The sequence below is a fragment of the Andrena cerasifolii genome, chromosome 4 (genome assembly GCF_050908995.1).
Source record: "Andrena cerasifolii isolate SP2316 chromosome 4, iyAndCera1_principal, whole genome shotgun sequence".
NCBI classification, from domain to species: Eukaryota; Metazoa; Arthropoda; class Insecta; order Hymenoptera; family Andrenidae; genus Andrena; species Andrena cerasifolii.
Genome location: NC_135121.1, coordinates 8895896 through 8921885, shown reverse-complemented (window position 1 = coordinate 8921885; position 25990 = coordinate 8895896). Strand labels below are relative to the sequence as shown.

At 48.7% G+C, this 25990-nt stretch overlaps 1 protein-coding gene across 1 annotated transcript in view; it reads right to left on the bottom strand.

The window, feature by feature from the left end:
* Positions 1-24258, bottom strand: part of Ser (protein serrate) — a 51486-nt gene extending 27228 nt beyond the window's left edge. Inside the window, exons 1-2 of the mRNA XM_076810870.1 lie at positions 22759-24258; positions 5473-5772 (exon numbers count right to left, since the gene is read on the bottom strand). Of these exons, the coding sequence (XP_076666985.1) occupies positions 5473-5772; positions 22759-22806 (348 nt within the window). The 5' untranslated portion in view covers positions 22807-24258. The remainder of the gene's footprint in view (positions 1-5472; positions 5773-22758) is intronic.
* Positions 24259-25990: the final 1732 nt, after the last annotated feature.

Sequence of the window (25990 nt, the reverse complement as noted above, 5' to 3'; positions counted from 1 at the left end):
GACGCGATTCGCGACGTCAGCGTGTGTAGGTACACTTAGACGTGGCAGCGCGACGGGATCTCGTCGGTCGGTGGCTGCTGGTAGCCTCGGAGGAGTCGGCAGTGTGGGAAAGAGCGAAGAGCCGCGATGAAAAGAGCGAGGAAAATGATCGGGGGGGGGCCCCGAATCGAAGAGACAGAGACGCATCGAGGAACACGGCGACGAAGAGGCCGCTACACGGGTACAGAGCGAGATCGACGGGGACAGAGCGCGCGGCACGGTCGGAGAAAGGAAAGATGCGAAACGTACACACGTCTCCTCGGAGGCACACACAGGCGGTGAGGATTGTGCAAAACCTCGCTGTACTCTCATCCCGCTGATCGTTTCCTGTGCCATTATGCTACCGCTGAAAAGGTGGCTATATTCCTTGCTTACACGAGCCTCTTTACGCCGCTATTGAAATTGCAAACGGAGAAAGTCGAAGGACGATTGCCACGGAGCCGAAGACGTGCTTCAGCATCAGTTTACCGAAGGAAGGACCGTTCGTACGTGCGATGGGTATTCCGCGAACCTTAACGGCACGGGCAGATGTCTAAAGGCGGGATCTCCTATCTGCGACCGGTCGCAGTACACTGGTGCAATTGGGAAGCATGCATCTGCTCTCCTACAAGCGTCCGCGATCGTCGGGTACGCGCCAGACGAAGGAGCCTGACGCGAGTCTGTTTAAGTACCAGCCTAGACTACTAGAGACGCAACACAATGCGACAGGGTCTGTTTCCCATTATACCTAGTCGCAGGCTGGGCACTGCGACCGCCGGTCGCTAGACTGCTGCCGAAGGGAGTCTAGCGACCAGTAGCAGTGCAACTCATTGCCACAGTGGGACAGAAACCCAAGAAATAAGGAAAGAAGTCAGAATTCCAAAGATACGGGAGTATGTATTTTTATATGATACCTGTAGACTACTAATATGAGCACCTAAAAAAGGTGAAAATATCAAGACGCCTACTTCTGATCTGTGTGTAAACACGTGTCTATGTTTGCATGTATTTTTCGTGTAGAATTTTAAATTGTGTGTTTTAATTTTTGGTGATATAAGAGAAAGAAAAAAATTGGGATCCCAAATGAGTGGTATCGATTCTGCTAAGAAATAGCAAATAAGTAGTTACATACAGTTTTTTTCCATAAGAAACCAATTGAAAAATTGCCAGCAATCGTCGACTTTTTAGTTGCCTTCTGGGAACTTCCGATCGATTTTTTTTATTGTAATCAATATAATCTTGTCCTTGTTACTGTGGAAAAAGCATTTAACTAAAACGCCGATAATTGCTGATATTTTTTCAATGGGTCTCTTATGAGAAAGAAACTAATTATTTGCTATTACTTAGCAAAATCGTTTTATTTTATATCACCAAAAATTAAAAGACTCGATTTAAAATTCTGCACGAAAAATACATACAAACTTGAGACACGTGTTTACACGCAGATCAGAAGTAGGCGTCATGATATTTTTACCTTTTTTAGGAGTTCATATTAGCAGCTTACAAAGAAATATATAAAAATATGGCAATGGACTTGGTCGCAGGCAAGGAGCTTCAGCCTAGGGCCAGTCGCTGGGCCAAATCGCTGCGACCAGTCGCAGGCATGAGATCCCGGCTTAAGGTGACTTTCGTCCAGATGGCCGAGAAGTACAATTGAATTTGAAGCTGCGCTTCAGCTTGGATGGTGCCTCGGCGCGAGAAGGAGCATGACAGCTTCCTGTACGACGAGGGGCATTTCCTATCAGCTGGCGGGGATGAATTCTTTGTACACCGTGGAGGAGAGACGCTGGAAGAACGAGAACGATCAGCTCCGAAGGACAGCTACCTCGGCGACAGTGTTGTCGCCGTTAAAGCATCGAGACACTACGTTCCTCCTGAGATGAGATTCCAGGATTCGCCAGAGGAGGAAGCCACGGATCATTCCCAGGAAGACTAAACGCAAGGTGGTATTCGAGAACGCTGTATCGCGCTCGGAAGAGATTATGTGTACCGTATTCAATCACCGGACGGTAATGACGGAATTATCCGCAGAACTGATGAAAGTCTGGCTGTACCGTTTTTCGAGGCAGCCGCCGCGAAAATGGCTTCGCAGTTATTACAGCAGGCGAGAACGTACCCGGGGCAATCCCGGCGGGCCTTTCAATCTCCAACCCCCGTGCCCGCTCCCCCCTTTTATTTGGCTCGATATTACGCGCAGCCTCGCCCCGCGTCTCCCTCCGCTTAGCGTACCTCCGTAGAAAAAAGCACGTGCACACGGTCTATTTACTTTGCGCGTATATCTTTTTATTGCTCGCCCATGGGCCCATAATTGAATTAGCTCGGGCACAGCGCTAAATGCTCGAAGAGAAGCGCGTATACACGGCGCGGCCGGGCAAGAACTGTGCGAGAGGAGCGAGGGGTGCGAAGGGGAGAGACAGATCCTTCAGGGAAAGGAAGCAATTTAGGGGTCTCTGTTTATGCCCCCGCGGTCCCTCGAGTGGCCGCGGAACGAGGAAAGATGGAAGACGGGGCCCACCCTTTGTCGCCCTCGACGAACGGACCCCGCAGCGGGCCCTCTTAGAACCTCGCGAGCGAGTTATGAAATATACAAACACGCCAGCGCTCTTCAAATAATCCACCGCTGCCTATGTGTGCGCGTGTTTTTCTCCCTTTTTTTTTCCGTGCGGTTGAGCGTTTTATACGGCAACGACTCGGTCCGTTAGGCCCGGGGATGAGGGCCCTCGACGCGGCCGGTCGCGCCGCGCATACCCCTCTGCCGAAGGAAACACGTCGTCATCTCGAGCTCGAGGATCCTCCGAGGACCTCTTGGGCCCGCTCGAAATCGGCCGTTCGTCTCGGCGTAATTACGCTCGACAGCCACCGCCTGGTGACACGTCACGTGGGTGGCGTGCCGGCAATCGTTCGCTGGCAGCTCCTCTCGCTCGTCCCTCGGCCGGCCTCGAGGACCCGCGGCTTTTTTAATTACTCGATGATATACTGCCGCTGCCTGGCAGCGATGTTTGGAGCGAGCTCGAGTGCCTCTCGAGGGCCTCGCGATAATCGGAAGGCGACTTCCACTTATTGTTACCATGGAAGAACCACGGACAGCGCCGCTCGAGATTGTCTGACTTGTTTCCTGAGCCGTGGGCTAACGTTCCTTACCCCTCGACTGACAGAGTGGGGTCGATTGGGTAGAATGTAGGGAGCTCGTGGTGTATACGTACAGCTAGGACTCGATGTACTGAGATCACACGTTCGTCGATTAATAAATTGAAAATTGAAACTCATTTTCTGAGTAGGATAGGCTGGGGCTGAAAGTCCTGTTTTTCATATAAACCTATGTAAAATTTAGTAATAACAATCTAGAGATATCTGGGGTTGTTTTGTGTAAACTATAACTATTATGCTTTACGATCACGAAGTTCGTTTGTTGATATTGTTATTTTCTGTTGAGTTATACCACAAAATGGAACACGGGGCAAAAAGTCCCTAATGTCATTTCGTGTAAGATGAAACTAAATAAGTAAAAAACTCTTTTCAAATCAACAAATATTTAATAAACCAATTCTTTTTGGTACCTATAGATACAATATTGAAAGGAAAGCATGACTTCTTTAAGAAAAAATAAAAATGTAGGGTAAACCAACCAGTAATTGACCGCAGTGAGGCAGTGAATGACCATTAGGCAAAGAAATGTCAATTATAAATTTGAACATTATTATATGTTTATAAATGGAGTGTAGTTGCACTTTTAATATCCTATATTTTTAGTTACGCGTATTAAGCAAACATTAATAAGTACAATTCTAATTAAAAGTATGAGGTCATTTACCGGGCTTCTACACGTTTTGCATTTTATAATTTTTTTTTAAAAATTACGATAAGAATAAGCAATTATTTTTATAGAAATTTCCAGAAAAATAAATTTAAATGCAATTTTAACAGTTGTTTTGTTGTTATGTAAAGGTTGACTTTGAACTAAAAACTAAAAAAAAAATCGCTCAACTAAAAGAAAAATACTATTTAAAGACTTTAGCATCCTTTCTTTATACTTCGGCCGTCTTATTATGAAAACAAATAATGAAATAAATGTGTTTATACGTTCGCGATTAACTAGTAATACATTCATTTACGAAAATAAATGAGATTTATAATATTTTTCCTAGACTTAAGTTTCTCGAGAAATTATAGCATTTCTCGAGAAATAAGAAATAAGCAATTACAAAATTTCTCGAGAAATTCTCGAGAAAACATTCTCGAGAAGGAACACTACTGACGACTCTGTAGTCACCTCCGTTTCTTCTCGCCTTTTACATAGTATACTGCGAAACTCGATACATTCCTTAGACTACTTTATTTTCCGTTTTATTTTATTTTTTCTGTTTATGTTAGGCTATTTTATATATATTTATTGTACTGAATTGTTCAAGCTTTGTATACTAAAGGGTTCTCCCGTCGAAATAATAATAATAATAATAATAATAAATGTTCCCTCCATTACGGATCTACTGCTGGGGAGGGTAGTGTTTACACTGTTTGCTTTACAATACCGCGATTTGGTTAATCCACCGGGGACGAGTGGCAGAATTCCGCGGTCGGAGGCCAGCCTCCGAAAGGGCGAGAAGGAGAGGTTGAGGAACAGAACAGAAGGTGTTGCCAAGCGACTGGAACCGAACTGGAATTCTACGTAACGACCCACGGGGATAGAGGGAGCAGCAGACCGGAAATCCTTTGGATTCGATGGCCCTCGCGCGAGCGGATCGACAAAGGAATCGGGCTAGAAATTTCGCGATCGGCGCCGCGATACAATGGCCCCTCGTGCAAGTCTTTTCCAAGAGACCTGGTATTGTTGCGAAACGGCGCGGCGGCTCTCTCGCCTCGAGATTCACTCGGTCGGCACTCGACGGTTTCGAGAACCGGGTCCGCCGTTTTTTTTTTAACAACGCCCAGGAGGGAGGAGGGTGGTCCGTTAAATGGGTCTTCCGCGCGATTTGAATTCGAAAGGAAACGCCAGGATCCCGTCTCCATCCCTCTACCTGAAGTCATGCCCGAGCTCTGTCGTCGAGCGGGGACCTTTCGGCGAAAATTAATCACAGGTATCGAGTCGTGCTCGTTTCGACGATTGTGCAACGCGCCGGATAGTCCTTTCGTGACCGAGTGGGCTTTATGAAGCGTGTTCACGCTTTCGAGACCGTCTCGTCCTTTCGGCGGATCCTTTTTGCGATCCGTCTAAATATCATTACGCCGTTTATGATAATTTAAGGACGCTGCGGAGGAAGGCTTAGGCTTGTTCGAAGCGTGACGGAGGATAAATATTTCCTCTGCCGAGAGGTTGGAGTCGCGCTCCGGCCACGGGGCAACTACTGGACGATTCGCGCGGAAGGAATTCCGTAGGAATTCTTGGCGCTGCGTAATTCGCTTTTCAATCGGCATCTCTATAGAAAAATAATTGCGTGGCCACACATTTCTACTCACCGTCCATCGAAAGGTGAAGTGCAGTTGCAGGGTGACCGGCTCGCTGAGGGTGAAGGTGTTCTGGCCGAGGGCGTGACTAGATACGTTGCCGAAGCTGCACGAGCCGATGGCGGTGACGTTTGACTGGTACTCCTTCAGGCAGAGCCAGAAGGCTGTGGAGCACGGTGTCGTGCAGGGTGGTAGTCCACCCTTTCCTCCGCCGTCTCCACCCCCGCCGCAACACCTGCCGTCCACCAGGGTGCCCCTGTTGTTCGTCAGCGAGAGGATCTGCACCTCGAAGAATCCGCTCGCGTTCGCCGCCTGCGACAGTAAGCAACAAACGTAAGTATTTCAGGAGCCCTGTCAGTCTGAAGACTATTAAGTCTTCACAGAAGGTGTTACAATTCCTGATTTAATCTTCGAGTAAGAAGGTAAATATATATAATTAACAGATGAAAAGGATTTCAAAGTGGTCTTCGTAAGGTACTTATTCGCATCTTCCTGTGCCATTACTAACGCAGCTGATACTCTCGTTCCCTGATCACCTCGAGCAGTGCATTAAATCGAATAATCTCATTAATTTCATCCAGCCCCCCCCCCTCCCCTTCGTTTCCCTTTTACGATTCAAAGGTGAATCGAGCGGGTTCGTTAAACGCGGAGCAAACGATCGGTATTAAACGGGCCACGAGTTCGGTCGGTTTCTTTCTAATGGGCATAATAAAACAGCGGGGATTTCCCAGCTGGTCTCGCGAAAACGGAAGTCTCGGCTCGAGAGGCCCCGGGAGGCGAAAGGCCCCTCGAGTGTCTGTTACGAGCGCGCCGCCAGCTCCTAGGCGGTTCGGTGAAAGAAATCGAGCGGTTTCGAAACGAGCCGCACTGGCAATTTCCCGAAGCTCCCTGTATTTATATCAGAGCGTCCTGTTGCCCCGCGATACCTATCGCGCAACGTGTGCATGCATATGGATACCCACGACGCGCGCCCGTTTAAATTGCGCCTCCGTGTCTCCTGCATACGGCGTTAAACCGCGATCCCGCGGCTTGGTATACCGATTTCGGTGCTCCATTAATCGGCACACGTATTCTTCCCATCGCAATAGATTGTTTAAGAAGCCCGCAGCTCTGAACTCGCGTCGTCTGCCCCTGTCCAACTCACAAACTGTGCACTCGCAAATAAGATCGACATCTCTGAATCGCACGTTATTACCAGCGATCAAGATGAAACACGATAAACATCTAACTTCCTGCAACTATAATTTACTCAAATACAAATCATAAACTCGAGCGTGCATGAGAACACTCGATACAATATTAACCGCACAGCTGCGATCCACGCGGCGAACTATGAAGAGCCACTTACAAGAGAAATCGTAATCCTAGGATGCTTTTCTCCGAAATGGATCTCCAATTTCTCACCCCCTGCCATGTTTGCGCTCAAAATTGCGCGATTAGAGATTTACCGTGTTCTTTAAACGATTTTATTCAGCTTCACTTCACTGTCCGTTTGTTTGTTGGCTTGGTTGAACTTAATTTTGTAACTGAATTTTAACCCACTTCTATTGATTCAATAGATTTGAAACTTTGCAGGCGTAGGTATGTACTTAGTTATGATGACAATACGAAATTTTCTATAAAAAAACGCCCCTGGGACAGGTGAAAAATTGCAATCCCTGCTATTTAAACCAAAAATCTAATCTGGTAGCGTCGCGACTTCCGTAACTACACAATTTATCGACAGAAGATCCGCCGCGTACTTACATATATTTCAATATTTCAGTTTCTTTTAGTGGCAAAACTCGAACACTAAAAAGTAAATAATAAAAAAAATATATAAAAAACAAAATTAATTTTTTTTGCGGTATGTCACTTTGAATAAAATCGCAGAACACTCGTGTTCTGTTCTGAAATATCCTGCTCCACGATTTTATTTAAACTGACATCACCCTCGCAACGATGGTACCAGAAAATAATAATTTTTAGTTTCTAATGAATTTGCGATCAAATTAAATAAAATCCTTTAACTTAAAAATTTGTACATATACTTGTTTTTTTTATTATCAACACAGCTTTAATCTCCGCAGGGAGATTACGCTGCAAAAAATTCTACGCTTATTACAAACCTGTGGATTCATTTATTTATAAATACGGTACTTTCTTAAACCACTAGGGATCGTTGCCGCTCGAAAAGCCGTCTGGTTTCGACGCGGAGAGTCTTCCTTTCGTCGATCGCGGTTACGAAAGCCTCGGCTACGTACACGCTTCGCCTACACCTATCGAAAGCAGGCGGTTGCATCGGAGCCACGTGCACCCATCGGGCCCCGTCCGTGTGGTTGCGAGTCGTGCGCGCGCACACACGTACGAGGGCCGCGGGGCCCGTGTAATTACCGTAAGAGTAAGATCGAAGGTAGAAAGCGCAGAGGATCGTCTGCTGGCCTTTGGTTTCCAGCGGGGCGCGCTTCCTACTACGTTATATAACACCGTGCCGGCGAGTGACATTTTCGCCGTCGAGCCCGAGCTTCTGCGGTTTCCTTCCAGCGAGCCCGGCGAGCGGCTGGATGGATCCTCGCGGAAATTGAAGAGTAAATCACGGATAATGCCCGGCCGCCGCGGACGGGAAATGGAGAGCCATCAGCGGGGCGACAATACGACTCGCTTCGAGGAGGAATTCTTCCACGAATACGCCGGGGGAACATGTCCTCGCATTATCGTTACCGCAGGGGAACTATGTAACTCGCGACGGCCAATTGGAGAACCACCGGGCTGGCAACTGGTAGTTGGGTTCGCCTTTTAAACGCGTCGCGTTAACAGCACGGTAACTCTTCCAGGGTCTGCGTGGCGAGCGCCATTGGTACCCTGGGCGCAATTTCTGTCGACACGTCGATTGCCTCGGATCGGGTATCTGGGAACCTCGGAGTACGCCAAATATCTCTCTGTAGAAAAAGTCTGCCTTAAATAAAGGCGTCCCGGTTTTCAGCCGCCTCTCCCGCATTGGAAACTGTCCCGGAAAGTGTCCTGGATTGGACATCTAACCCCCTTTCAACTGTCTTTAATTTTGTTTTAATTTATCAGAAGTATGTGTTTATAATTAAATAAACTAAGAAAATGGTGTCCTCGCAGATGCGTTAAGTTTTGTTTTTTGCACGTAGAACATCTGGCCACTTTAACCATAAGCCACTTGAAATAATGCGATCCCATTCGAAGTCCTTTCTCCTACAAGTTCAGCTATTACGAACCTACCTACTTCCATCGACCCTCGTCAACCACCCGAAACCAGCTTCCCCTCTAACTGAATACAGTTGCCGAAGCGTGCGCATTGGTAAATTGAAAATAGAGCATCCTGTGTGCACTTCGCATGCGAAAACATGGCAGAGGTTCGTGGCAAAGGGCGTCCAGTCGAAGCCCGTCAATGTCGACGTCCGAGCCCCCGTCGCCGTTGCCGTGGAATATATCAATCGGGTATGCGAAATGGAATTGTCGTGGCCGTAAAACGGCACGTCCGGCGGCGGGCATCGCGGGACGTTCGTCCTGGTAAGGGCTCGCCGCTGATGGCCGCGCATTTACGACGAATGCTCGAATCCCGCGGTGGTTTCCCTCTGTTTGACGAGAGAACGGTGTAACGACCCGTCGCCAGTTTTATTAGCCGTGCATACTTATTCTGGAGGCTCTGCCCGGTAACCGCGCTGCCTCCGAAAGAAGCATAAAACGCGTCGGGGCGCGGAGCGAGGGCCCGGCGCGGTTTGCTCGCGCGGGCCCCAAGTTTGCACAGTCCGATCACGTGCCGACGTGAAATTGCCAGCGCGGAGATAGCTTTCAGCCGGCCGCCGACACGGAAGAGACGTTTTCGAAAACTGGGATCGGTCGTTCGATGATACGAGTCGGAAAACGAGGCAGGAATTTTTAACAGCCGATAGACACTCGCGGATTCCCATTCTCACGCGGTCGAGCTCCAGCCGGACCAATGTCACTCGGAGCGGCAAGAGAGAGAAATCAGTACACTCTTCCATCGAATCGATCACATAGGTGTACGTAGCTGAGCTTCCTCTTGCACTTTCAGGGTGGTGGATTTTAAGGGTTCATTCCGGTTAGCGTAGGTCGATGAATTCAGCGATTTTCAGGAATTTATTGCGACGAAAATAATTATAGTAATGGAATAAAAGTTTTTTCTATTTATTAAACTACATTTATAGGGTAAATAAAAATATAAAAGTATTAAAATTATAGCCTTGCAAAAGCTTTGGAAAGCGGTCTTTATGACACGTTTAAAATTCATGCCTCGCTCGCGAAGGCGTTCTCAGCTGTTAGACTTAGCTGAACCCAAAGATCCAAACAGATTCTTGATCAGTATGACTGTCGCTATCCCTCGGACTATAATTAGTGATTTATATTAAAAATTAGCAAAATAGCGAGCAAAATGCAAGAACAATATTTTCCGGTTTTATCTTTTGCTATTTTCGATTTTAAAAGTAGGTTAGACTCAATGAAAATACTTGGCTGTAGTCCCTGCGAGAGTCACAGGTGTGCCTAATAAGCAGTAAAATTTATAAAGCAATCGGCTCGATAGATTCTCAGACTTTAACTTCGCAATGTGAAAAAATGACGTTTCGAGAAAAACGCGTTCAAAGTTTTCATCTGCAGAGGCCCAGCCTCTTCGCTCCCTACAAAATGCCTCTGTAGAGGCTAAAATAATCGGAATTTTTCCATGAAAATTTAACGGTACATTCTTGAGGATATGTAGTTACGAAAAATGTTATTAAAAAAAAAAATCGATTTTTTCCAACCGGTCTAACCGGAATGACCCCTTAACTTGCACTCGACGATCGTGAGAAACGAGCTGACTGCATTAGAAGACACGTTTATATTTGTTTAGCATTTTCTGTCCGTCCCGATCGCGCTGGGCGTTACGTAATGGGCGCGACCCGGTGTTTTCCCACATGGCCTAGGGTTCAGTCGCCACACAGCGATAATTGAAGACTGCCAGAGCTGTCGGGAGGTGTAATGAAGGTGGACACCTCGGTATTAGCGACCGTTTCCCAACGCGCACCGCACCTTTCAACCTCGGGACAATCACTCCGCTCGCTTTCACGGTTATTAGGTCAATTGTGCGAAAGCTGAATTTTTCCTAGGGATCCACGACGATGACGGCAATTGTTCTTTTCCCTCGTGCACGATTCTACAACGATACACTCTCAGTCAGCAACCCCGTTTACTCAGCACTCTACATTACAGCGTACGCGTCGCGATACAGTAGACGCTACTGTTATGATTTCTGTTAACGCAAACGAGGGGATGCGTTACATAATCTCCCACGATTTCTCCGCGGAGAGCATACTGTAACCGTCAAGTCGATCGTCAGTAGCCTTCCGAGCGAAGCGTGCACCGGCGACTATCAGTGCAATGAACCGAGTCGCGCGCGATTTTTTCACGTCCGATTCGTGCGAATACACAGAAGGATCGCCGCGATGGTACCGTAATATAAACAGGCATTAACGCAGCAACCGGTTAAATGCGTAAGAAAAACGACGAGCGGACCTACCGTCGGATCATTCGTTAAAGCGTCAACCTCTTCCTCTTCGTCCGCGCATCGTCAGCGTTCAAAGTCTCCGAAGGAGTCATCAGGCTTTCCCGACCGATTCTTCCGCGTGGATCGATCCCGTCCGAGACACTCTGGAAGGACCCACGTCCGTGGGACCCTCGCGCGACAAAGAGCGCCAAGGACCACCAAGGATCCCCGGAAAAAAAGAAGCCGGGGGATCGTTGGCAACGCGAGACAAAGGAGCGGGCGGCCTGTCGCCGGGATTGATTTCTGGACACCTGGTACACGGAGGCAGGAGGGCGTTTTACCCGCGTCTCATACCCCTTCTGGAGCGTTCACCGTGGCCGCCAGCGCGTGTATACACCTCCGCGTGACTTGTTACGAGTTCGTGCGCGCTCGCGCTCGCGAGGATGAGCCGCACGTTTCTCCCCGGGTCCGTGAGCCGATTCGCCGCGGAGCCAGGCCTTTCCTTTCCGCATAGCCAAGGTGCAGCGAGCCATACCTTCGCTCGCTCTCAGTTTTATACTCGTCCAGGCTCGCGGGAGTTAATACGAATAACTCATTCGAGCGAAAAAACGGCCGAGCCGAGCGCATACTGAGCGACGATGCCCACCGTCCTCCTCTTCCGCCACTTTTCCGTGGGATCTCTCCTCCCGTCCGGCATCATATCGGAGGAATTCCTTCTTTCTTACCTTACCTTCCGCGACTTCGCTCTGGCGACTTCTTTCGTTCCCCCGCCCTTCCTGGCCGTTTATTCTTCGGACAAACGGGCCGGCGGTGTACATGTATGCTTGGTGCTTGGGGGCCATTTCTCTGGGCATTTTGTGGGAATCAAACGCGGCTCGACGTGAAACCCTCCGAATGATTCTCTTCGGACCCATCGCTTGCTCGGTTTCGGGACTATTTTCCAGCGCGCTGAAGGCTCGCCGGTGAACGGACGAGCCCCGAAGTAATATTCAAGTACGCGAAGTTCCTCCAGCGGTAATCGCCAGTTGAAAAATATAATTCGGAGAAGTGGACGCAGGAGATCGCCGAACCAAGCTGATCATTAGCACCGTTTCGTGGAAAGGGGAGCATCGATAAAATTTTACTTCACCCCCTCTCCCCCGGCCAGGTGCCCTTCAATCGACTTAATAACAAGATGACTCTCGAAAATGACGATGATAATCGAAGGTAAACGGCGCGCCGGCACACGGACGTCCAGTTACGCGCGTTAATTGTTATCGACGATCTCATTAGCGGGCATAAAACGAGGGCGGGGAGCGCATGAACGGAATACGTGTAATTATGTAAATGCTTAATTAGAGCCGGGTGCAATTATGTAAAGCCCCGGCCGTGGTACGTTCTTTAATATCTTAATTGAGAACCTGCTAACCGGCCGATCGCAGCGGGATGGATCAATGAGAGCAGCTTTATCGTCGTGCACGCACGCTAATTAGCGCGCCGCAGCGGTGCTCGCGCTGGAATTCCGCTGAAAAATCGTGCCGCTCGCGGTTTTAACGTGCACAAATCAGCGGGTGACAAAGAAAGGGGGTAGATCTGGCCGGCTTGAAAAGCCAGGAAGCTGGGAAATAAGGAAACGGTCGATTGACAGCCAATGCGAGAGAGAACTCGCAGGCGCTCCATAATTTTCAGAACGAACCGTTTACTTTGTGCGTATAGTCCAGCGAAATTAAACGGAAATCTGCCCAATCTACGGAATAATTCCCAAGAATTTGAATTTTGGTATGGGGGTTTATTTGGTCCTTTTAAACGATATGTCAAAACTCCCCATAGATTCGACCGCCGCTAAAAATTTTACAGAGGGTTGAAAAAAAAACTGTTTTTCGCGAATATCTCGTTATCTGGCAGTTTTGCGACAAAAATAGTTATTATACAATTTATAGCCTAGGAAATTCGCTACAACGACTAAATAAAGGACCATACCCAAATTTAAAACGACTAAATAAAGGCCCATACCCAAATTTAGCTTGGTGGGATTTATTCCGAAGACAGATCCTAATTTCACTGGACTATTATACGATTGCAAAAAGCTCTGTGAAAGTAACCAGTACGTTTAAAGGTTTCAAGCGTCCTGGTGTTCCAATTTCCAGAGCCCTCGAACCCCTTCTTCACCACCGAGATTCTCTTCCTCCGTTAGCTCCGCAAGGGACCATTCGCACGATCCCGTCGTTTTATCTGGAATCGAAATTCGAAAAGCCTCGTCGCCGGACCCGTCCAGACGGGAGGGACCAGTCGCTCACGCGACCCACGACGGAGCCGGAAAACGAGCAACACGAGGGCAGAGCTGGGACTGCTCCGGCCCGACTAGTGGTTCACGAGCGGGGAGGAACGGCAACAACAACAACAACTGACGCGAATTCGGTCTCGAAAATCGTCCGTGGGCCTTTCATTTTATCTTTGAGCTCCTAAGTCGTAGGTAGTAATTACCGGTGGCCGCTACCTGACCCGCTGGAATAGACCTGCCGAACACCACTTAATTTTACACCGGTCGGGGCCCCATCCGCGCCGCGAATCCGTGTGCGCGCTCGCGCGCGCGTTCGGAACCCACCGCCGACCATATATCTCTCTCTTTCCGCGAAGAGGCCTATACTTAATATTATTTGCTACCCACTCGATACTATCGGCCGCCCCGGGGGCCCATCTCGGCCCGTCGATCCGCCACAAATTACCGAAATAATTAAAAACTGTTACCCCGCGTGGGAAGGCGCTCCCCTCGCCGCTCTGACAGGCCGTAGGACGAGGATCGCGGACGATGGCCGAATTTCTCCGATTTTAATCGCCGCCCCTCTCGTTCCTTCCAACGGCCTTCGACGGGACCGTTCCTTCGGTGGGTGGAGAGGCTGCGAGTGAATTAATTCGATTCGTCGTTTCTTTTAATCCACTGGCCGGTTCTCGGCCAGCTAAGTACCACGAGTGGTTTTTATTCCTCCGAGGGGAAGCTTGCTCTTTCTTTCGTGCGGGAATTTAGTATCCCGGTGAAAGTTCGACGCACAGTGGGTAAATTTTGCGATTTTATGGCCGAAACTGCAGAAATGAAATTTCGGAATTTTATAAATTTATTACAAATGTCAATTGAAGAACTGTATCCATTTTCGTGGTGAAAACCTGAAAACTTACTTTTAATATATAAAATTCGGCACTTTTACGTTCTATGAGAAACTAAATTATCCGAAAAACAGCACTTAAAATTGTTTAAATTGTTTAAGTTTTTATTTTATTCTGTCGAAATGAAAATTTTATTTTTGTGGTTTTGGCCATAAAATCGCGAAATTTCCCTACTGTGCGACGTCAGGAATGGCTGAATTGCGAACTTCGTAGATGGTAGTGGACGCTGATAGCTGGGAATGAGTATTAGATTTTTTGTTGTACTGGAATTAGAGGTATTAGACGTCGTTTATATACCCCGTTCGAGGGATTAAAGTTTGCATCATTTATTTAATGTGCATCATTGGCGCGTCGTTTACACTCCACCAGGTGCCAAATATTACAGCCATCTGGACGCTTTCTCCACCACCTCCGATATCGATTCCCCGTGCCCGTCTGGCCGCTGATTTTCATGTTCACTGAACTTGACCGGCGCGACGTCGTCGTCGATTATGATTAAAGCGCCTTTAGCGCCCGCCATCTCCGTCTGCGGCCTCGTTTTTCCCTTTTAACTTATCGCCGCGACACTCGATTTACCGGTGCAAATCGCTCGGCCACTGTCACGCGTAATTACGCAACCATATAATCGGCCGCGGAATCTATGGCCCGTTGATTAGAGGCTCGGTGCGCCGCGTTATTTTCGCCGAAGTGGCTTCTCAGCTCCCCCCGGGCGCCTGGATTGATTGTTTTTCGCGTTCCTCGCCCTCCGCCGCTCCCCTCGAGCAAGCCGTCGCGAAATTACGGCGAAATTTACACGCGAATATGGGAGCGTCGATCACGGGCTTGACACCTCCGCCGATCCCCCCGCCGTGTCGTCGGCCGCGGCTGATTAATTCTGGCCCATAAAACCATCCAGCCCGATGGTTACAAATGAGAACGGTGGGACATAAATTACTCGGTTGCCGTGGAACCGACGCGACGACAGAATGCAGCCGCCGACCGGCGGGCCCCGAGAACAGGTTGTTATTGAGACTTCTTCCCAGCCGAAGTTTGGGACACACGCGTTGGTTAATAGAGCGAGACCCGGCGCGGCGTATTCGCCGCTGCGCCCGATCCGGGACACCTCGTGTGACGTTGCACACGGTGCCCGCCGCGGAACTCTCTTGACTCGCACCTGTTCCTATTGCTGTCGACCGCTCGATTCCCGCCAGGTAGACGGATCAGGTTGAAGAAACTGGATGATCCACGGGGGCGGCGAGCATCGATCGTGTTTCATCCACCCTTGACCGGGCCAACAAAAGCTCATCGATAACGGCCTGCCGTTTCTGCCGCGGCGACAACTCCCCGTGGCTCTTCCCACGGGCAACACGATACGCCCACGCAACGATTACTCCTTAAATCGCCTGAGAAAATACCGATCGGCCCCCGTAAAAATTCAATCCCGCCGTGAAGACGCTCTCGCAAAAATGGCCCCCGGTACGTCAAGCCGCGCGGGGTGCAGGGTGCGCTCATGAGAATACTTTGGGTGCAGTCTTGGGGGCATCAAGGACGCTGGGTTTTTAAAGCTTTGACTATGCATATTAGGACACAATTGAGGGACTTGCAGCTAAAGGGGTGCAACTCCATTTTTTACAGTTTTAGAGTTAAGACGTGTAATATACTGCCTCCCCTTAGTGAGAAGGTTCTATTTAGCATTTCGAAACATCCGAGAAAACTGGAGTTTTATTATTTCCTTTATACCGTCCTTGTAAAAGAATAAACAAATTAGACTGCTTCCAGATCTCTACGAAACGCGTAGGCTTTTCTAACTTTACTTAAAAGGTAAAAGATGCGTGGAACTTCAAATATTTCAACATTTCTTGAAAAATGGTAAAATGCTAGATAGGACATTTTAACTAAGGAGAGTAAAAGCAGGTAATATGGAACGGCACGTAATATGGAACTTCGTGATACTTCGATGAAGAAATAACGAACTCTTCAGGTAATGGTGTACTCTATATCCCTAGACACAATAGACGATGATACTGACAATTGAGTATCAGTCGGGCATTCATCATTGAATGAGACACGTTTATATTTTTCGAAGGGTGTAAAAATTTCTAAGAAGTGCATCAAACAGTTAAATATTATAGTGAAGGTATGTTACAAACTATTATTTGATATAATTTATCATCAAATATGTGTGTTCTTGATTGTTCAACAATAGTTTACCAATAAAGTTACTTTCTTCTTAGTCTAATTCTTAATTTCTTGTCGGAACATGTGTATACGTAATATAGAACACCGAGTAACATAGTTGAAGTTAGGCAAAGAAATGTCAATTATAAATTTAAACATTATTATATGTTTACAAATGGAGTGTAGTTACACTTTTAATAAGTACAATTCTTATTAAAAGTATGCGGTCATTTACTGGGCTTTTACGCGTTTTGCATTTTACAATTCTTTTTTAAATTACGATAAGAATAAGTAATTATTTTCTGTGAAAATATATATTTTCCAATTAGTATTTTCTTTTCAATGTCAAGTCAAAGCAATTATATTATAAACAGTTCTTTCTAATTTACACGAAGTAGGTAAAGATGGAGCTGCACCCCCTTTGCTGCAAGGTCCTCCTTTGTGCTGTATATATTGCGATTCATAGGTTTCTGACGCAGCATCGTCTTTCATGTTCTAACCTTTCTTTTCACCATTACTCTAGCCTAAAGAGATTGGTAGCCAACAATGGCATTGCTAACGTGAAAAGCCTGATCCCTAAAGTAGGTACGTACATATCTCTTTGATTGCACCTCGCCGGAGCTGCCATTTATCGCAGATTACGCGAGGCCCGTTTCTTCCACGCACCCCCTTTCCACGAACTCGTGAAACCATTAGGTATACCGGGCTGTTGCAGGGTAGCCTGTTCGCCTCAGCCACCGCGGAGGCTGGTGAACCGTCAGCAGAAGGGAGAAAGGACTCGCGGGCACGCACCTGTGCCCCGTGGTCCAGAAAATCGCGGGGCCACGGCACACAGCGTCGCACAACACCACCAGACGGCATTATCTGTCTATCTGGCGTAGCATCCGCCGAGGCTCGCCTCGGGGCTGATTTTTATAGGAGGTTCGCGTGACCGCTGGCTAAACGCTTCGCTTTAACCCGCCCCGGCTCTGCCTCGGCAGCTCGGATCGCTGCCTCTATCTCTCTCTCTCTTCCTCCCTGCTTTCACCTCCTTCGCGGTATTCAGCCTTGCTCTCTTCCTCCCTTTCTCGCCAGTCTCTTCACACCCGACATCGAGGTGTACCACTTGCTCCAGCGATCTCCTGGCGCTCTCCTCATCCTCCGCTCGACGTTCCCCAGCCGCGGTCCACTCTTCCCGCTCGATCTCGCCTGAATAATTTATTGAACCGAGTCGAGCGTTTTTTCTATATCCCCGAACTAGCCGTCATTTGCATTTCCCTTATCCGGACGGGGGATCGACCAGGCGCTTTCCACGAACGGTACTTCCGTGCCCGTGTAACACGCCTTCGTCCTTGTACTTCCACCTGTTCGACCCCACTCCACCGCGTTTATCATTTCCGTCACGCTAGCCGCCCGTCCACCGTGCCATTTCGTCCGGCTCCTGCGGGCGTCACGCCACGAAGAAGCTGGTGCCGCGCGAGCATGCTCATCTGACGACGCGGCGGCGCGGCGTGCAGCTTCGGGGGACTGGCCGCCGCTGATAATTGAGCGCGGGGCGATAGGAATGGAAAGAAGAGGAACAAGAAGCAGCTCGAGCGCGGCCGTACGCGGCAGCCAGCAGGGATTCGTTCCCAGGGTAAAAGCGGAAGCGACGCGCTAATGCGCTAAACGGGTCGTCATCGAACGCCGCGGGCCATGCGAGAGGCGTCTTTTTCTCCAACCCTTCTCCCATTCTCTTGCCGCATTTGTACGCGGGATCGTCCCGCCGTTGTCGGTAATCCGGCGCGGTGGCAAGAGAAGCCGACTCCGAGCGAGTCAAATCCCGTCGGCGCGTGAAAAAGAAAAACCCCTCGAAAACCAGAACGCGAGGGGGCGAGTCGCGCGGCGAGCGGATACTTCGGAGTCGTCTGTCCGGAGCGTGTACAAGCGTGACCGATCGCTGGCTGACTAGATCTCCTCCTCGGCTCGGCTGTACGTTTTTCGTGCCGGGAGTCGGGGCGATCCATCTCGAGCACGTTCGCGGCGGGTAATTAAGACGCGCCGATCCAGGGGTGGACGATGAATTATAATCGGGCCGATAAAAGTCGCCCGAGTGGATCCACGGAGCGGGGCCCTCCCATGCGCATTCTTTCGGGGAGAGATCGATCTCTCACGAGCCTCCTCCGTAACGGAGGTTTACGATAATTGCTGGAAGCATCCTGCAATTTCAAGCCTAATGGACTGACGCGCGGTGGAGAGATCTGGCGATTTTATGGCGGAAACTACAGAAATGTAATTTTTTAATTTTACAAATTTAATACAAATGTCAATTGAAGAACTATATCCATTTTCGTGGTGAAAACCTGGAAAGTTATTTTTAATATATGAAATTCGGCAGTTTTACGTTCCAATATATGAGAAACTAAATTATTCGAAAAACAGCACTTAAAATCGTTTAAAAAAGAAGAAAAAGGTTTGTAATGTATAGCATGTGAACCAGTCTCGGTTACAGTTATGTCGTATGTTAGACAAGACTAATGTTCCTTCTCGAGAAATTTTATAATTGCTTATTTCTTATTTCTCGAGGAATACTATAATTTCTCGAGAAACTTAAGTCTAGGAAAAATATTATAAATCTCATTTATTTTCGTAAATGAATGTATTACTAGTTAATTGCGAACGTATGAACACATCTACAATTTATAATACTGAAGATGCTCTTAAATTCTTATTTAAAAATTTAGAAAAATTGTATACTGAATTAAGTACCTAATGAGTTTCTTGTGGCTGTTAAAGAAGAAATATAGAAAAGAGGAGACAAGACTACTGTATCCTGTATAAAATTTTAGCATGATCCAGAATTTCTTCCAAAAGGGTTAAAAGACGAATTTTTTATTTTACGATGCGCGCCGTGGAAAATCACCATGTCCAAGCGCGATCGACCAACGGATTTCAACGATCTGCGAAACAGCGTGAAATTGTTTTCGACTTGGGAAGCTTGCGAGCAACGGAGGATCGTGAAATCGGCGTATCCCTTAAATCGCTCGCCAGTCTGTTTCAATATTAATGATTTATTTTTTACTACCCTTTTTGGGGAGCGATAAACCTCGTTTTATGGGGTGTCTGTAAACAGCTGGTGTTAGAGGAAGCACGTGAACTTCATTTCCTTCTGTTCATACGCACTAACAGGATTTCGGACAGAATACTTTTCTATACCTCCTATCGCAGGATCTGGAATCGATGCTATCGTAGAACGAGCCTAAAGGGTACGAATCGCAGGCCCAGCAACGTGACAGGGTGTATTCATCGGTTTCTCGGGATACTTGTGCCGAACTTTTTTTCGCTGGCAAGCAGCGCGCGTTATAACGGTAATTCCGCGGGGACTGTAATTGAAAGAGAGCAGCAGCGGCGGTTAATTACACTAGGTCGAAACCATCGGGGGGGAACGACGAAGGAACCAGGAGCCCTGTTCCCGCGCAAGCAGCGCTTCCCCGAAAGTGATTTTGCAAGAGAACGGGGGACGAGAGGCTTCCATCTGTAAATCTTGCGGCCGTTGCACCAGCTTTTCGCTCCTAAGCTCCAATTACACTCCGGTAACCGTTTTGGGGTTTCTGAACGCGGAGGCTGTGTTTAGCCCTCCACTAAATTGCGCATCGAAGCTCTATAGGGTTCTTAAGTTGTTGAGGTCTCTCGAGCAGCAGCTTTCCCCGATCGTCCACGTTGTTCGAATGTCAAACACCGTGGAACCAAATTAATAGGCCAGTGTTTATCGACCGGTAGTCTAAAAATTGGCTGTTTTGTAGATCCTTAAACACATTCACAATGGTACTGCTAATAATAACAGCATTTTACTTGTTTGATCAAACTTGTAAGAATTGAGGGGCTCAGTGGAAAACAAGCACATGCCACCGTTTTCTGATTTTAGGGGAAAGCAAGTTGAAGATTATTTTCATAAGAAATGCGGTACGATGTTGTAGTTATTTTAAGCGGCACTCGAACTAAGCAGATGGTAAATGACAACTATTATCAAATTTCTGGTTGTTATTGAATTGAATAATTTTGTAAAATATTGAGAATTCATAGTTTTCTAGTTTTCTTACAATGGCCCAATACCTGGACAGCTTAACTAGTATTTCCCGGTGTCCCGATTTTACCGTCCCATTACCTGGACACATGATGAAACAGCAATTTGGATATTTTCTCGGGAAATTAAATTAAAAAAACAACACAATAGTTTTTCCTACTGGCATATTTTTGCTGTATAAATAATTTATTCAAATCAGTAAAACAAACTTCAGTAAAAACAATCTATTATTGAATGACTAATTTTAAGGCTATGTGTAATCGTGTGTGACACGCGAATTTTGCACATGAATATTGAATTGAATATCATCATTAGAACAAGATAACAAGAATACAAAGTAATAATTGCTAAGATGTTAAATAACGATTTTCCGAGATGTCACTGTACCAGTAGATAGACGCGAGAATAAAAAACTAATAAGAACTTTAATTTTAATCTTCCAATCAAAAAAGAATACTAGGAGGTACCATTTTTCTAACTCTGCATTAGCTGTACCAATATACTAAACTTTATTAATAATATTCGCTTAAGAAAAAGTAGAGACTATCTAACAAATCAGATAAGAGCAATACTAAAATGGTGTGAACTGGAGAGTTAAAAAAAATTTATTTTCATTACGAGTGTTACTAAATATTTTATTAAATATCTGAATAATTGAATAAAATAGTTCTTTTATGGATAAAGCGAATATTAAATGTAATAATCAGTATTATTTACACAAGTGTCCAGGTACTGGGACGTGTCCAGTTATTAGGACATTTACCTCACCAAGGATTTTACTAATTTAGGGAAGTTTACTTCAAGTGCGCATTCATGCTCCACCCTACTCTACCGCACAAAATTCCTAACAGTTCCCAAGGACCCCCGAACAAACGTTCCATCTTCGCGACGCGATAAAAATTATACCGAATTCCATCCCGAATTACTTTCCCAGCGAGCGTCGGCCTAACTCCGCGTCTGAACTTCAGTCACGCCGCCTGATCCATCGCCAGCAAGTAAATTTCCATCTGCTCCGCGGCGTGTCCCGCGCGCACTTCCTGAATACACAACGGGCGCGTGCACGAGAGCGTGTAATAACCCGCAGGAAGATACAAATAAGACCGTCCCATTACACCGATGCAACGTGTTACACATTTTTCGCCGAGAGGGGAAGGGAAGATAGGCCGGGGAGGGGGAGCCGGGCGAAGGCGGCCACGCGAGTACAATGGGAACGCAGAGACAGGACCGCGCGCAATATGCGAGATACCGCGGCACGAGATGATAAGTGTGGGTGACGAGGCAGCGTCGAGCGGAAAAAAGGCCGTAGCCGCGGCATAAGTATGTATCTCCTTGATGAGAACAAGGAGGAGGACGCGGAGTGCCGGGCTATCCTTGTGCAAGCGGCGAAAGACGGCGAAGGAAGCGGGCGAGAAGGAGAGGCACGCCGCGGAGGAAACGCCGCGAAACGTCGTGGGACAGCGCGTGTTCGCGACGTTACGTATGCATGCACTTTGGCGTCGAGCGAAGGTAACGCAACGAGTGCGACTGGCTGCGAGTTTAGCGGTTCCGCGGATACCAGGCAGCGAGCGGGCTCGACGCGTGGAAAGGCTAGCAGCGAGCGGAAGAGGCGACGGCGCCGACAATGGGACAGTTTGGTAACTCCGCTTGAGAGCTTTCCGTGGCTGTTTAGAGACGGATGGCTTCATCGAGCGCGAGGATGGATTCGGAATGGGTAGGAGGGAACGGAGCGAGGAGAGACGCCCTCTCGGGCGACCGTCTTTACGCGCTCATCAAATTAGTGTCTAAGATAAGTTAATAAACCTGATCGAATGATTCATACTCCCGGTGGCCGCCGCTACTTATCTAATCGCTCCACTTTGCGACAGTTTGCGCTTCGGTCACCCTGACGCATGTAATTAATATGTAATCCTGCGTGCTCCGCGATCGATGCGGCAGCGCTCGGCCGACGGCAAGTAATTGCGGCTTATCGCGATGCTGGACGTTATCATTACGCATCGACGAGTAATTACGCTGTCCTCCGCGGTGGCTGGTCGATGGATATCTGGCTAGAAGCTTCATAGAGCAATCTTGGTCGGACGTAGGCTCGAGGATGAGAGATGTCGGTGCGAAGTTGCCTGTGCCCTGTCAATGTTAATCGCGACTCGGTCGGACCTGGTCTACTGCGATTTCTACGCGCTGAATACCTGCGATCGCTTTATAAACACTAATCGGACTTTGCGCCGCGATTAAGGAGACACGGTTCAACGGAGATTCCAGCTCGTCCGCTGCGCTGGAAGATGATTTCACCTACTTCTACGACTTCTTCCGAGGCGCACCGATCGGCCATGGAGGCTTCTCCGCGTAGCCTCCGAAGGGCCACCGGGACTCGCGCCCCGTCGGATCCATTACCGTGGAGTCGACAAGCTACGTGCCCGTATGAGCCGGATACGGAAGAGGATTCGCGGTCGGGGCAGATAAAGCGTACACGTACCTGTATGAGGTGGGCAAGGAGCAGGACGTAGGCGGCGGCCGCCCTCATGTCTTCCCGCGAGGAATCCCTCGACTACCGCATCACCATTCCCCGTGGGTCACCTGCCCTCTTCCCCAGACACTCCTAATTATTTAACTATATCTGTCGTCCCTCCTGTTCCAGTAACTCCCTCGGTAATATCCCTCGGGATCGCTGCTCCACACTCTTCACACCGTATACCAGAAGATCCGCCAGATATACATGTATATATCCGTTGGCCGACAGGGGCGAGACACTTCACTTCTGCTTCTGGTCCGCGCACACACCAATTACGATTACCGTGCAACTCGAGGAGGAACGTGAGCGGCACTGCGCTCGATCTACGATCCCTCTACCAACACACTTTTTCGGTACACTGTTTAGCACTGTACGGTTACGGGCATCCGATGGCGCACTCCGACACGGAATACTGTCCCAGACCAGTTGGCGGTCGGAGAGCCGCTGGCAGCCGAGAGATCGCCTCGTTTTCCAACGGGGTATCGAGGATGCGGGACGAGCACCGAGGATGTTTACGCGCGGGTACGCTCCCGCGACAGGTACCTTTCCCTCGTACGCGTCGCCTTTGATCGCGCGATATCGGCGGTTCGTTACGATCCTCTTCGTTTTCCCCCTTTCTCTCCGGCGGCTGCTCGCTGGTTTCACTTCGGCAGCGGAGCAATTAATTGTTCGGCAGTGCCGTTTACGCGGCTGCGGACCTGGTACCCATGCCTCGTCCTCTCCTCAATCCTTCGCGGATGACCCACTTACGCACCGCGGCAGGATTAACACGTGGCCGTCGACTCTGTACGCGACAACCTGTTCTCTCTGCGTGCCAATTTCGGAGCACGTGCTTCGGCACCGTGGAAACTATCCAGCCCACCTTTCGGTGGCTCTTACTCCTCTCCGACTACTATTCCGCCTATAGTTCGCTGGACACCCTTCAGGATTCTTGGGCCACCTCGCTCCTCGGAATACTAAAATCCACACGGCGCGGACAGTCACTTGTCACGTGCACACAACTACGGATTCACCGAACGATCCCGTGCGATCCAACGGAAGGGCACCTTGCGATACCTCGAACCACACTATTCCCTCTCAAAGTTCCACTCGAAGAACCGTGCACCGAAAATTCCTCTGGTACCTTCCTTCGTGGGTCAGGGGGGTGGACGAGACCAAGCCCAGGCGCACACGCGTGGCAGAAACGTACGCGACAAACACGCGTCGTCGAGGAGCCGCGGTCCGCCAGGTATCGGCGATGCCTGGCCCGCGGAACAGGTGTGTGGACCTCGGTACACACGCGCGCGTAGCCCCCGCGTACGGACGCGCACCTTTCTATCTGACGTGTCCGCGTGTGCGTGCACGGCTCGCGTAAACACCGTGTGTGTGTGCGTGGGCACAGGTACTCGATCGCGTGTGTGCGTTTGTGTGTGCGATTCTGCACGGTGGAGCACGGAAAACGCAGCGCCTCCGCGGGGTACACGAGTCGGTCGCTCCGGGGATACTGAGTCGGAGCCGCAGGCCGGCCTGCGGGCCTCCCCCCCTGCTGCCACTAGTTCGCTCTCTCTCCCTGCCCTGCGTCTCCCTTGCTCCCTCGCCACCTGTCTCTCCCTCTCGCCATCTCTTCAGCCCCTACAACCCGAGTGCCATCCCTTCCAGCCTCTCCACCTCCACCCGGGAGCATCGGCGGACTCCCACCATCGCGGGGGAAACGCTCTTCACCCCGACCCATGGGTCCTCGCTCTCCACTCTCGTAGCCTCTTTATACACGCTGCTTTGGCCTCTCTCGTGTGTCCAGCGTGCCTCTCCGCTCTCGCGTTCCCACATCGCGCCGGACGGAGCTTACAGTAGGGCTGCTCGAGTACACGAATATTCGAGTAGCTTGAAATTCGGACCGAGCCGAGACTCGGTTTCCGAGCCGAGCCGAGTACTCGGAAAAAGCGAGCGGCTCGAATAGAACCGAGAACTCGAATTTTCTCGAGCGGCTCGAATAGAAACGAGTAGCTTCAATAGAACCGAGAACTCGAATTTTCTCGAGCGGCTCGAATATAACCGAGAACTCGAAATTTCTCGAGCGGCTCGAATAGAACCGAGAACTCGAAAGTGCTCAGTCGACTCTCCGAATAACTGTCCCCGATGCGTAAGCACATATGCTTAGGTTATTAGAATAAGTTACCAGACTCATTTCTCTTTGTACTAGTTAACATGTTTTGTATACTAAAGGGTATTCCCGTTGATAATAATAATAATAATAATATAATAAAATAATAAAAAATTTTCGAGCGGCTCGAAGAAAACCGAGAGGGCCGAAAGAACCGGGCGGGCCGAAAGTACCGAACAGTCCGGTGTGTCAAGTAGTTTGAAGTTTGAATGTTTCGAATTTTTTAGAATATGTTTCTATACTGGATAATGGTTTGTAATTATTAATATTACTTCAACTTAATTTATTTTCAATAGTTACAGAATACTTTCATTCACAGTTTACACTTTAATTACTCACATTATTACTGCGACCTCGTCTTTACTCGTATCTTACTTTCTCCTTATGTACTATATTTTCTGTTTAACGAGTATTAAAGCCGAAATAATAATAATAATAATTACGAACCATTATCCAGTATCTAAACATATTCTAAAATATTCGAAATATTCAAGCTTCAAACTACTTACTCGGCACACCGGTACTTTCGGCCCGCTCGGTTTTCTTCGAGCCGCTGGAAAAAATTCGAGTTCTCGGTTCTATTCGAGCCGCTCGAAGAAAATTCGAGTCCTGGCTTTTCTTCGAGCTACTCGGTTCTTTCGAGCCGTTCGCTTTTTTCGAGTACTCGGCTCGGTTCGGTCCTTCGATCCGAGTCAGGCTCGGCTCGCTTTTTCCGAGTACTCGAACAGCTCTAGCGTACAGACGCTGGCCTCGGCCGTTGGCTGTGTTGGCGCAATGCCCAGCTACGATTGTGTAAAGGGAATTGTAGGGTGACGGTGCGCGCTGGCGTGCACCGCGGCCGCAGGAGAGCCTCTCCGTCTCCGTTCGCCCACAGGCCCTTCGCTCCCTCCCCCCCCCCGCCGCCTTTCTAGAAGGCATTACACGATGGTACACTTGTGCCCCGGTCGGTGGATGCTGGGGCCTTGGTGGATATCCGCGACGCTGCTCGTGGTTCTACGTTGTATATCTCTTACGATCGGGCCTCATCGCCGACGTCCACCGCGCGCCGGTTGTGTA